A 10219-nucleotide genomic window follows, 5' to 3' on the forward strand; every position below is an offset into this window, starting at 1 on the left:
CAAATTTATATCTGTGTGTAATCATGCATTTTATAAAATTCACATGTGTATCACACCTTCACTCTCTCTCCATCCAGACTACACCATCATATATAATATTCATGTATGATTTTATAAGATCCCTTTTTCATGGGTAAAATAGGCTTTCAATGTGGAAAATAATTACCCTCATAAAGAGCCTGCACAAGGCTTTGATTACACTTTTTAACACTTGTGAACCTTCCTATTCTTTCAGATTTCCAGTTACCAGTGACAGAACCAGATATCAACAACACACTAGAGTCTTTGTGCTTAAGTATGACTGAACATGCCCTAGGTGGTAAGTGTATCTGCGCTGATAATGCCTAAATTGCTGGGAAAATATATAGGGGTTGACATTCAGCCCACAATTTTAATCAGTATGTAAGCTGCTGACAGCCACAGGACGAGTTAACCCCAAATATTTAATTTTATTTATTTAAGCATTCATATACCACTTAAAACCTAAGTGGTTTACATTCAGGTATTCAAGCATTTTTCCCTATCTGTCCCAGTGGGCTCACACTCTAACTAATGTACCTGGGACAATGGGGGATTAAGTGATTTGCCCAGGGTCACAGGGAGCAGTGTGGGGTTTGAGCCTACAACCTCGGGGTGCTGAGGCTGTAGCTCTAAACACTCGCCACACACTCCCTGATACTGAATATCTAGGTTAATGTGGCAACCATGTACTGGTCAATATTCAGACCATTGGCCAGTTAGCTTGGTGGATAAAGTTAGGAGAGCCTTTCAGCTTTCCTAACTTTATCCACTCACTTACCTGGTCAATGGCCTGAATATCACCGCTAACTGATTATTGCTGGCTCCGCCTTTGCTCCGCCTCTAGACCACCCCAATTCTGGAGGCCTCATTACCGAAAAGATGTGCTGAGAATTGAGTCGGTTCAACGAATGGCCACCAGGATGGTCTCGGGGCTCAAGGATCTCTCATACGAGGAGAGGCTGAATAATTTGCGGCTGTACTCTCTCAAAGAACGTAGGGAGAGGGGAGACATGATTGAGACGTTTAGATATATCACCGGTCGTATCGAGGAGGAAGATGATATTTTCTTTCTGAAAGGACCCTCGGCCACAAGAGGGCATCCGCTAAAAATCAGGGGCGGAAAATTTAATGGAAAGTAAGTATTTCATTTCAGAAAGTATTTCTTCACCGAAAGAGTGGTCGATCATTGGAATAAACTTCCAGTGCAGGTGATTAAGGCCAGCAGCGTGCCAGATTTTAAGAGTAAATGGGATGCGCATGTGGGATCTCTAAGAGGGTAAAGTTGGGGGGAGGGTCTTCAGTGTGGGCAGACTTGATGGGCTATAGCCCTTTTCTGCCGTCATTTTTCTATGTTTCTAACCTAGCTGGTTAGTAATTTGGTGATCAGAGGGAAGATTCAGCAGCACTAACCCAAGATGATAAAGGGGATGGAACACCTCTTGTATGAGAAAAGACTAAAAAGTTTAGGGTTTATCAGCTTGGAAAAGAGAAGGCTGAGGGGAGATATGATAGAAATATAGAAACATAGAAATAGACGGCAGATAAGGGCCACGGCCCATCTAGTCTGATTGAAGTCTACAAAATCCTGAGTGGAGTAGAACGGATACAAGTGGATCATTTTTTCACTCTGTCAAAAATTAAATAGACTAGGGGACACTCGATGAAGTTACAGGGAAATACTTTTAAAACCAATAAGAGGAAATATTTTTTCACTCTGAGAATAGTTAAGCTCTGGAATGCATTGCCAGAGGTTGTGGTAAAAGCGGATAGCATAGCTGGTTGTAAGAAAGGTTTGGACAAATTCCTGGAGGAAAAGTCTATAGTCTGTTACTAAGGCATAGGGAAAGCCACTGCTTGCCCTGGATCGGTAGCATGGAATATTGCTACTCTTTGAGTTTTGGCCAGGTACTAGTGACCTAGATTGGCCATTGTGAGAACGGGCTACTGGGTTTGATGGACCATTGCTCTGACCCAGTAAGGCTATTCTTATGCTCTTATGTTCTTATTCTATATATGACACCCAAATTTTGCATGCTCCCAAGATGTGATGTAAATTGAATAATGAGCTCATAACTATCAATAATTGGGTGCTCATTAGAATTTATGCACACTTCTGGCTGTGTGCTATTCTATAAGGCAGTGTGCCTAGCTCTTATAGTACATATCTCAAAAGGGGGTGTGGCCTAGGGAGGGGCATGTGCATGTAGTTCTAGAATACTGCCACTTGCACAGTATTTCAGCAGGCGTAAGTGTGGTGCCTTGAGATAGAATCAGCACCTATCTTTTCCAGTGCCAGGTTTTGAGTGTGATTTACAGATTCCGGCCCTAACTGGCTAAGTGCTGCTGAATATCTGGGAATGACCAGCTCAATGGTTAAACCCTTTAGAATATTGACCCCATAATCTTCCATAGCAACATTTAGCTTGCTATTTTTCTATGGCTCATTTATAAACATAAGAAAAATGGCATGCGCAGTCCCCAATAGTACGTGCAAAAACATGCATTGATTTTATTTAATGTGATTGTTAACGTAATATACCACTTAATACACAAGTTTCAAATTAACTAGAAAAGCAATACAGAAAGTACAGCATAACTAAGAACTCTGTACATGGTCGAGCCAAAAACCAGCAAAGGAACAATCAAAAATAATGCAAACCTAAGCACCAGCAAATGAATAGTCATCTTAGTATTCATGTTTCTAGGTCTTTTCATTGTTCAACATAACTGAAAGGGTTTAAAATTAGGCCAAGCTATGCACTTTTACAGGCTCATATACCAAGGCCATTATTTAGAAACATGTGCCCCTGTGTATCGCATAGGCCTGCAAATCCAGACTACCTTTTTGAACCTGCTTTTTACTCCTAAACCTCACTCACCTGTACAATACTCATGCCCGAGACTCCCTAACCCCCTACTTATCCTGTTTGTTTAGAAACATAGAAACAAGATGGCAGATAAAGGCCAAATGGACTGCCTCTTGAATGTTTTAATGTACAGCACTGCGAATGTCTAGCAGCACTATAGAAATGGTAAGTAGTAGTAATTCTGTTGCAAAGACATAAGGGTCTGTACTCTAAGTGAATTACCATATTTTTCGCTCTATAAGACGCACCGGACCATAAGACGCACCCACCTGTAGAGGAGGAAAACCCAGGAAAAAAATATTCCCACTGCCCTGACCCCCTCTGGTGGTCTAGTGGTAGGCCGGGACAGGGTCTTATAGAGCGAAAAATCCATAGGCAGTGTAGTCACCTCCCCCCCCCATAGGCAACACTGGCACACACACCCCTCCCCATAGACAGCACAGGCACACACCCCCATAGGCAGCACAGGCATAGACAGCAGAGGCACCCCCCCAAAGGCAGCAGAGACACCCCACCCCCCATAGGCAGCAGAGGCACCCCCCATAGGAAGCAGAGGCACAATCTCCCCCGCCCCAGCACCTTTTTTTAAGTCCCCTTTCCGCGCTCCTGCTTGTCTCCCTCGCCGGATGGATCTTCGGTTCGGGGCCGGGCAGAGCGGCGCAGAAGGCAGGCTTATGCTGTTCACGTTCCTGCCTGGTCCGGTGCCACTCCATGATTGACTGCAGTCAGTTCTCTCAAGTCGTAATGGGCGGGCCTTAGGCACCTGGGCCAATCAGGCCCTAGGTCTCTCCCTGGTGCATCCCACAATGCACCAGGAAGTGGTAGGCCCGCCATTCCGAGGATGGCGGGCCTGCCGGTCAGCTGGACCAGAGACCCGGCTGGCCAGCCAACGTTAAGGTTAATGTGGGGGGGGTTTGAGGGGTGCCCTCTTTGGCAGGAGGGCCTGGGCTTCCTCCTGCCAGTATTGTCAGGGGGTAGAGGGTTATCTTCGGCATGAGGGCATGGGATCCCTCCTGCCGGTGTTGTCGGGGGTGGAGGGGTTTCGCGGAGGGGCGGGTGCTGTCTTCAGCAGGAGGGCCTGGGATCCCTCCTGCCAGTATTGTCAGGGGTCCGGGGGTGTCGGCAGAAGGGCTTGAAATCCCTCCTGCCAGTTCACAGTCATTAGGGGGGATCGCGATTGCAGCAGGAGAGATTAGGCATCTCTCCTGCCGCGATTGTTGCGGGGGAGGGGGGATTCTGTAACTGGTGTTATTTTTGACAGACGCTGGTTACAGAATCCAGCTTTTAGGCGAAGGACTGGCCCCTCCGCCTAAAAGGTCTTGTTTTGGGCATTTGGGACTTGGGCAATTTTTTGGATGGGAATATGTTTTAAGGTTAGATGTAGTGGTGGTATGGGCGATTAAACTGCTGAACGTAGAGGTAGGCTATTCTCAATAAAAAAAACCCTCATTTTGGATGTTTCCCTGCTGCTACGTTCAGCGTTTAGAGGCTTAGGCCAAAAGGGAATTTAGATGGGGGGTTTATGCCCCTCCACAGCTCTGGAATTTCATCAGCTGTTTAGTCAGCCAAAGGTGGATTCCATGGTGGCTCAAGTAACAAAGTGCACCTCCCTTCCTAACAAAGGAAGCGTGATGTTAAAGGATGTGTAGGACTGCAAGGTAGACATGGTTCTTAGGAGGCAATTTAAAGTGCTAACTTTGGAGATAAAAGCTGCACTGGCAGCCTCATTTGTGGCACCTGCCTGCCACACCAGATGGCAGCGGAGTCCTGTGGCAGAAGAGGACGTATGCCCCCAGCTGGTGCTGGAGAAGGTAGATTATGTTGCGGATCTCTCTTTGGCATCATCAGAATCATGAGCAAGGTGTTGACCTATGCCATTTTCACTTGCAGGATGCTCTGGGTCAAGCAATGGGCGGGATATTCAGCCTCCAAGGCCACATTAAGCAGACTGCCTTTTAAAGGGCAGATGCTATTTGGAAAATATTTAGACAACCTCTTGGCCAGTGTGACGGATTGCCATCCTAAGGCTCTGCCAGACAGCAGGCCTCGCCAACCTGCTGGGGGTGGCAGGGGAAATTTTCATTCCTCATGATGTTCTCACCAGTATTAACCAGGTGCCTCTCCTCAGCGATCTTATCAGGGATCCAGACAGAGATTTGGCATGCCAATATACCAGCAACCCTCGGGGGCTCGTGTCAGCCCTATCTCCAAGAAGACACAATGATGCCAGCCATGCTCTCGCACATTGGTGGGAGGCTGTCGGCTTTCCGGAGGGCATGGAAGCAAATTTCCTCAGACCACTGGGTTCTAGATCTTATTTGGGAGGGTCAAAAATCAAGTTCAGTGTCCCACCTCCAGATCTATTTGTGGATTTTCTAGCCGGATGGCCAAAAAAGGAGACCAGGGTCTAAGTAATGGTGCAAAAGGCTGATAGACATTCAAGCCATAGAACCAGTCCTTGAAGAAGAAACAGGTTCTGGCAGATACTCCATATACTTCAAAGTGCCCAAAAAAGGCACTGAAGACTGAAGACCGATTCTGGACCTGAAATCTGTAAATGTAGCCTTGAAAGTACCATGCTTCCATATGGAGCTGGTCGTTTAGTAATTGTGGCTGTGACACCGAGGGAATTCCTAGCCTCCTTAGATCTGATGGAAGCGTACTTTCATATTCCTATTTACCTGGCTCAGATGAGATATCTGAGATTCCATGTCCTGCAAAGGCATTTCCAGTTTGCAGTTCTACCCTTTGGGTTGGCAGCAGCTCTGCACACCTTCACCAAGGTAATGGTGGTGGTCGCAGCTCACTTCCATAGGATGGGAATACAGGTACACCCATACTTGGATGATTGACTGGTCAGAGCCCTGTCAAAGTTGGAGGGAGAGCAAGCAGTTGTGAATCTCCTACAGGATCTGGGCTGGAAGGTTATTAGTTTATGCTAATTATTGTTCTTTTCCTTGAGTTACAGAGCAGAACAGATATGTATTATTGTTTTCAGGGAAATTCCCCATGCCCCTCTTTCTGCTTTCTTCTGTTATAGTGGATATCGATTGCTTTGGTACAAATTGCAGAGGGCACTATACTCCACTGATAAAGAAGGAGGAGCTGATATGATTGACATCCTTCTGCAAGCAGCTTGCGACCAGAGCTAATTCATCTAACAGAAAGAAGATTATCAAGGTAAGAACATAATCTTCTAATACCTGTTTCAAAAAGCCATTATTTTAAACATGGAGATCTAAACCATGTAGAGATGCCAAAGGGGCATGGTTTGGGTATAGTTTGGACATGGCTTGACATCTGTGGGTGCCCTGTGTTACAAAAGGAATATATGTGTAGGGGGAAAATAGTCTCTGTCAATATTTAAACATGTGCAAGTGTTAGCTAGGGCTTTAAACTGGGGATAAAGGGAATCATTCTCCTTAATCCTATGTCATTTATATTCATCTCCAAAATTAAAGAAAGTTAAACATGCGACCCTACTGCTTAACCATGGTAACACACATACAAGTTTGTAAAATGGGGGAGTTAAACATGGAAATGCAGTATCACCACTTATATGTGAAATTGTGAATTCACCACTTCCACGTGTAAATGCTGACACCTCCATCTGGAAGTTGCTGGATCCATGCCATATGTTATTTTAATGTATATCTTCAGAAAATGGCTGTTCCTGTTATATATGCCAGCATATATACATGCCTTCTGTAGCTGTTTTAGAAAAGGCTCTGCATTAGCACATCCTTTTCTATATACCATCAGAATTGAGCACACCCTATCCTGGTCATCTAAATTCAAACCCCCACATTCTAAATAAAATAGAGCTCTAAATGTATGAGGGGCGTTCAATAATTTATCTACCTGAGCATGAAAGAAACAAGTCTGTGCATGCTGTGATATGTCTCAAGGTTACTTATACACAGTTGCGGCTCGGTGTGAATCTAACATTCCAAGAGACAGGATATCAGGAGAGTTCTCGTGCGAATCAAGTGAGAAACTAATAGATTTGAAGCACCGTTCAGTAATAAAATTTCTCACAAAAGAAGGGAAAAAAGCCAAAGGAGATCCATGAACGCATGACTGCACATCATCCTACATAGTAAAATTTTGGAACAAGCAGTTTGTAGAGAGTCCATTGAAGATGACCCTATACTGGACGGCCTGTGGAAGCAGCTTCCACAGAAATGTGCAAGAAAGTTGAGGATTTAATTTTGTCAGACAGATGAATTAAGGTTTCCCAAATAGCTGAAAAAATGGAAAATAATTCATGAAAAGCAGGGCATGTCCAAGGTTAGTACAAGATGGGTTTCAAGAATGCTGATGCCATGTCAGAAGGCCACTAGGCTCCAGTGCTGTCAGGAGAACTTTGAGATGCTCTGAGAAGACCAAGTGAATTTTTTTTCATCGTTTTGTGACTGAAGATGAGACTTGGATCTGTCACAGAGATCCTGAGTCCAAAATGGAGCCAATGCAGTAGAAGCACAAGTCATCCCCCACCCCAAAAATGTTCAAGACAGAAAAATCTGCAGGCAAAGTCATGGCAACTGTCGTCTGAGATGATGAAAAACTTTGCTTCTGGAGATCATACCACACAAGACAACCCTAACCATGGAGAGTTACGCCAACACAATGATCACTTTGCAAGAATCAATCAAGGAGAAAAGATGAATAAAACTCAACAGCAGGCATGCTGCTTCTTCATGGCAATGCACTAGTGCACATGTCTCGACAATCATAGGCTGCCATCCGAGAATGTGAGTTTCAGCAACTGAATCATCGACCCTACAGTCCTGATCTGGCTCCCTCGGATTATTTCCTGTTCCGAGTTTTGAAAAAATCTCTCCGTGGACAGCGGTTTTCAAGTGATCAAGATGTCAAAGAAGCTGTGATGTCCTGGTTTGAAGGTCAAACAGAAGAATTCTTTTCAAAAGGGTTAAAGTCATTTCAGGAAAAGTGGAAGAAGTGTATGGAGCTTTCAGGGGACTATATTGAAAAATAAAGCAAAACTTTTTTTTGAAAACCTTTCCTACTAAGATAGATAAATTAATGAATGCTCCTCATATTTTCCACTTTTTCTTTATAGGAAAAATACATATATGAAATGAATATACAGTATCCGGTCCCATTGCCAGAGAACATATTAAAAAAAAGGTTTGGATAATTTTGTAAAAGAAAAGTCCATAAGCCATTATTAAGATGGACTTGGGAAAATCCTCTGCTTATTTCTAGGATAAGCAGCATAAATTTGTTATACTTATGATCTTGCTTGGATTGGCTTCTGTTAGAAACTGGATACTTGGCTTGATGGACCTTTAGTCTGTCCCAGTAAGGCTATGCTTATTATGTTCTTATGTTCTTAAGCTATGACATCTACTGAAAACACCTCTATGCATATTTTCAGATGGTGTTGACAGAACTTCTACCATTTAGGAGATGAAAATACTACAGTGACAGCGCTGGCCGTGATGTAGACAGCTGCAGGTCCAGTGTCAGGAGGCTTTGGAAGTTAAATGGAATCTTCAACCATCATTTTTACCTCCCCCACCCCCTCTTACTTTGTGAAAACAGGGACTTTCCTTGCAGACATATCATGAGAAACAGAAGGTGTCTTTTCTTTTTATCAATCTTAGTCACTACTGGACTTTAAAGAATATGATTCTGAAGATTTAAACAGTTTCCTGAATGAAAAGCTAATGTTTTGAACATGTGAAATTGTGAAAAAAAATCTTTAAAGACAAGGTATTAATATAGGGTAACAGGCCTCCAGCTACATTTCTGACATACACACCCCTACCCTCCCCCCCAAATAAGAAAGAAATGCAGAAGATTGTAAGCTAGATTATGTATTTCATAGTGATCCCCTTTCATTTGAGTTTAAGCTTCTGTCAGTGGCATTATGACACAAGAGAAAAAAACTTTTCACTTTATATGAGATTTAATTTTTTAAAATGTTCAGTTTGTGCATTGTTTACATAAGAGCAAATATCGAGTGTACATACGTGTTGGAAATGTTTAGGTATGCTTTTTCCTCATATTACTGTTGTAAAGGAAGTTTTTTTATGTTGTTTTTTTTTTTCTAATTTGTATGTGCTTTTTTTTTTTGTTTTGTAATAGCAGCTGGTTTGCTTTTTAAGTAGCAGCCGCCCTAAGCCTCTAGTGAATATGGACATTGTTAAGTAGGCCAAACTTTTGGTGCTTTAAAGCGCTGGAGTAGGGGAAAGAAGGTAAAGAAGGAAGGCGGAAGTTGTTGAAAGCAGGGAATGGCATGTCACATTGCGGATGGAGCAGGCTTTATCAGCGTGTTCCTCTCCCCCCCTCCCCCCCCCCCCGATTTTTGCCCGCTGTTTTCATGGCAACTGCTGAAAGATGCTGCATCACAGATTTACCATGATACACCATGTCAACCAATTAGCCACTTGCATCTTAGTGGCCAGGTGCACCATTTAACCTGAGCTCTCTGCTTTAATAGTTAAACTAAGCTAAAACTTTTACTAAGCTGTGATAGCGTTTTTAGCGCACGCAGAATTTTAGCGCGCGCTAAAGCCACGCTGCGCGGCTAGAACTAATGCCAGCTCAATGCTGGCGTTAGGGTCTAGCACGTGCGGCAATTCAGCGCACGCTAAAACCGCTATCGCAGCTTAGTAAAAGGAGCCCTTAGCTTTATATACCGGGTCATCAACCAGAGGAAGCTCAACTCGGTTAACACTAATTAAGAAAGATATGCTAAAATTACAAGGGGATTAATTTTCAAAATGTTTAGCAAATAATTTTTTTTTTTTTTTTTTTTTTTTTTTTTTAATATCTTTATTAGCAATTGCAAAGGGAACATACAACCAGAAGTGGGGATAGCATAGAAAAAATATAATAGCCAGGGAAATCAACAAGTGAAAACCATGACAGCAGATGATGCATAGTACATAAACCCTTTGGCTGGATGCCCAACACAATTGACATTTTTAAGTAGCTTAAAACCCCCAAGCAAACACACACAAGCCCCAAACATCCGGCCTCAAGTCACAACAATCATGCATCAAACACTCCGCATTCATACCCCCCCGAACACCAGGAGCAGCAGATTAAACAACAATTTGTTCATTTTTATGAATCTCTGTACGCTAACAGACCGTTCTCGGACTCCGATAGAAAATTTTTTTAATGATTTGCGGAAGAGTTGGAAAGGACTAGGGCATTTAAGGCAAAAGAAAGCTTGGGACAATTGCATAGGTTTTGTAAGAGACAGGAAAGGGGTCGGCAGACTGGGTAGGCCATATGGCCTTCATCTGCCTTCATTGTTTTGTTTCTGTGTAAAGAGAAGTGGGATTGTTTTAATG

At 43.3% G+C, this 10219-nt stretch overlaps 1 protein-coding gene across 2 annotated transcripts in view; it reads left to right on the forward strand.

The window, feature by feature from the left end:
- Positions 1–9481, forward strand: part of SAMD4A (sterile alpha motif domain containing 4A) — a 382186-nt gene extending 372705 nt beyond the window's left edge. For both annotated transcript variants that reach the window (XM_033953378.1, XM_033953379.1), the window contains 2 exons: positions 236–319; positions 8290–9481. In XM_033953378.1, the coding sequence (XP_033809269.1) occupies positions 236–319; positions 8290–8318 (113 nt within the window). In that variant the 3' untranslated portion in view covers positions 8319–9481. The remainder of the gene's footprint in view (positions 1–235; positions 320–8289) is intronic.
- Positions 9482–10219: the final 738 nt, after the last annotated feature.

This window comes from Geotrypetes seraphini, chromosome 7, assembly GCF_902459505.1.
Source record: "Geotrypetes seraphini chromosome 7, aGeoSer1.1, whole genome shotgun sequence".
In the NCBI taxonomy this organism is placed as follows: domain Eukaryota; kingdom Metazoa; phylum Chordata; class Amphibia; order Gymnophiona; family Dermophiidae; genus Geotrypetes; species Geotrypetes seraphini.